This window comes from Nerophis lumbriciformis, linkage group LG13 (genome assembly GCF_033978685.3).
Source record: "Nerophis lumbriciformis linkage group LG13, RoL_Nlum_v2.1, whole genome shotgun sequence".
In the NCBI taxonomy this organism is placed as follows: Eukaryota; Metazoa; Chordata; class Actinopteri; order Syngnathiformes; family Syngnathidae; genus Nerophis; species Nerophis lumbriciformis.
In genome coordinates, this window is record NC_084560.2 from 43,021,928 (window position 1) to 43,025,420 (window position 3,493).

At 49.8% G+C, this 3,493-nt stretch overlaps 1 protein-coding gene across 2 annotated transcripts in view; it reads right to left on the bottom strand.

Moving 5' to 3' along the window:
• Nucleotides 1-2,846: 2,846 nt before the first annotated feature.
• The window catches only part of upf3a (UPF3A regulator of nonsense mediated mRNA decay), a 19,572-nt gene continuing 18,925 nt past the window's right edge, over nucleotides 2,847-3,493 (bottom strand). For both annotated transcript variants that reach the window (XM_061970742.1, XM_061970740.1), the window contains exon 10: nucleotides 2,847-3,381. In XM_061970742.1, coding sequence (XP_061826726.1) covers nucleotides 3,190-3,381 — 192 coding nt within the window. In that variant the 3' untranslated portion in view covers nucleotides 2,847-3,189. The remainder of the gene's footprint in view (nucleotides 3,382-3,493) is intronic.

Here is a 3,493-nt window from a genome sequence, read left to right on the forward strand (position 1 = left end):
GGGAAATGTCGCCTAGTTAGGAGAATAAAGTTGTAATGTTACTTATTAGTCATTGAATGTTTAAATTATAAAGAACAATGCACAAAGTTGTGAGATAGGACAATAACTACAAAGGAGTACTGACACCAACATGAAAATGAAAAATATTGGGAAAAAAAAGTTGCAATAGAAGAGAATAGAGAACTTTCATGTGAAAGAAAAACTTTTCATTACAGTAAGAAATGTCATAATATTACAAGAAAAAGTTATGTTATGCAAAAATGTCATAACCATCCATCCATCCATCTTCTTCCGCTTATCCGAGGTCGGGTCGCGGGGGCAGCAACCTAAGCAGGGAAGCCCAGACTTCCCTCTCCCCAGCCACTTCGTCCAGCTCCTCCCGGGGGATCCCGAGGCGTTCCCAGGCCAGCCGGGAGACATAGTCTTCCCAACGTGTCCTGGGTCTTCCTCGTGGCCTCCTACCGGTCGGACGTGCCCTAAACAACTCCCAAGGGAGGCGCTCGGGTGGCATCCTGACTAGATGCCCGAACCACCTCATCTGGCTCCTCTCGATGTGGAGGAGCAGCGGCTTTACTTTGAGCTCCCCCCGAATGACAGAGCTTCTCACCCTATCTCTAAGGGAGAGCCCCGCCACTCGGCGGAGGAAACTCATTTCGGCCGCTTGTACCCGTGATCTTGTCCTTTCGGTCATGACCCAAAGCTCATGACCATAGGTGAGGATGGGAACGTAGATCGACCGGTAAATTGAGAGCTTTGCCTTCCGGCTCAGCTCCTTCTTCACCACAACGGATCGATACAGCGTCCGCATTACTGAAGACGCCGCACCGATCCGCCTGTCGATCTCACGATCCACTCTTCCCTCACTCGTGAACAAGACTCCGAGGTACTTGAACTCCTCCACTTGGGGCAAGATCTCCCCCCCAACCCGGAGATGGCACTCCACCCTATTCCGGGCGAGAACCATGGACTCGGACTTGGAGGTGCTGATTCTCATCCCAGTCGCTTCACACTCAGCTGCGAACCGATCCAGTGAGAGCTGAAAATCCTGGCTAGATGAAGCCATCAGGACCACATCATCTGCAAAAAGCAGAGACCTAATCCTGCAGCCACCAAACCGAATCCCCTCAACGCCTTGACTGCGCCTAGAAATTCTGTCCATAAAGGTTATGAACAGAATGGGTGACAAAGGGCAGCCTTGGCGGAGTCCAACACTCACCGGAAACGTGTCCGACTTACTGCCGGCAATGCGAACCAAGCTCTGACACTGATCATACAGGGAGCGGACCGCCACAATCAGACAGTCCGAAACCCCATACTCTCTGAGCACTCCCCACAGGACTTCCCGAGGGACACGGTCAAATGCCTTCTCCAAGTCCACAAAGCACATGTAGACTGGTTGGGGAAACTCCCATGCACCCTCAAGGACCCTGCCGAGAGTATAGAGCTGGTCCACAGTTCCACGACCAGGACGAAAACCACACTGTTCCTCCTGAATCCGAGGTTCGACTATCCGGCGTAGCCTCCTCTCCAGTACACCTGAATAGACCTTACCGGGAAGGCTGAGGAGTGTGATTCCACGATAGTTAGAACACACCCTCCGGTTCCCCTTTTTAAAGAGAGGAACCACCACCCCGGTCTGCCAATCCAAAGGTACTGCCCCCGATGTCCACGCGATGCTGCAGAGTCTTGTCAACCAAGACAGCCCCACAGCATCCAGAGCCTTAAGGAACTCCGGGCGGATCTCATCCACCCCCGGGGCCTTGCCACCGAGGAGCTTTTTAACTACCTCAGCAACCTCAGCCCCAGAAATAGGAGAGCCCACCACAGACTCCCCAGGCACTGCTTCCTCATAGGAAGACGTGTTGGTGGGATTGAGGAGGTCTTCGAAGTATTCCCTCCACCGATCCACAACTTCCGCAGTCGAGGTCAGCAGAACACCATCCTCACCATACACGGTGTTGATAGTGCACTGCTTCCCCTTCCTGAGGCGGCGGATGGTGGTCCAGAATCGCTTCGAAGCCGTCCGGAAGTCGTTTTCCATGGCTTCCCCGAACTCCTCCCATGTCCGAGTTTTTGCCTCCGCGACCGCTGAAGCCGCACACCGCTTGGCCTGTCGGTACCTGTCCGCTGCCTCAGGAGTCCCATGAGCCAAAAGAACCCGATAGGACTCCTTCTTCAGCTTGACGGCATCCCTCACCGCCGGCGTCCACCAACGGGTTCTAGGATTACCGCCACGACAGGCACCAACTACCTTGCGGCCACAGCTCCAATCAGCCGCCTCGACAATAGAGGTGCGGAACATGGTCCACTCGGACTCAATGTCCAGCACCTCCCTCGTGACATGTTCAAAGTTCTTCCGGAGGTGGGAATTGAAACTCTCTGACAGGAGACTCTGCCAGACGTTCCCAGCAAACCCTCACAATGCGTTTGGGCCTGCCAGGTCTGTCCGGCATCCTCCCCCACCATCGCAGCCAACTCACCACCAGGTGGTGATCGGTAGAAAGCTCCGCCCCTCTCTTCACACGAGTGTCCAAAACATGATGTCATTACATTATGAGAAAAATACCTGAGAAAAGAGCAGATGAAACTAAATAACTTTCCACATTTGACGGACAATAAGTAGCATTAATACAATAATTTATATATTTAAAATAAAAATAAATGAATGACAAAATGAACATCACGATACAAAAGGTTTTACTCAAAATGAGGGGATTTTTTCTGTATTATAAAAAAAAAAACTTTGTGTCAAATAAATAAAACATTAGGAATTTAAAAAAGAAAAATAAGAAGTAAATAAATCCAAGTCAAACACTTTAAAAAAGGACATTGAAAGAGGAAATGCGTCATGTGACATGATGTGGTTTATTGTTGTTCAACGCAGCCAATTCATGTGCAGAGTAAAATACATCAGGCTTGGAAAACAACATTTAACATTAGTTCTTTTTATAAATTAGCATGAAACATGTTACTTTCCAGGAAGTTCCTCATAGAAATCTCCATCTAATTATAACACATTAGGCTTTACCCTGGATTCAACACACACCTGCATGGAATGTACCAGCAAATTAGTTTTAGTTCATATTTGCATGTTTCATGTCTGCGTAAGGAAACAGTCAGGTTGACAAATAGCTGTGATAAACATCCCACAGTTGTGTTGATAAGTATGATGACGACAAACAAGTATTCTTACAAATATCCAGAGCGCTCGCGCTCCTCTTTGTTGTCGTAGCCTTTATCCAGCACTGTTGCCATGGCGACCACCTCGAAACAACGCTCGGCTTCGGGCTCGGGCGGCATGCAGTCGTAGCTTTTGCCCGCCGAGTTGACGCGCTTGCGGTTGCGCGTGCCAGGCTGGTACAGCTGCATGGCCGGACGGTCCTGACAAGGAGGAGGGTCACAACATAACTGAGTTTAACACACTTCATCTAAGTCACGGGTGTCAGATCTGGCCCGCAAACACCTGGAAATGACATGAGTTGAAGTGAATGAA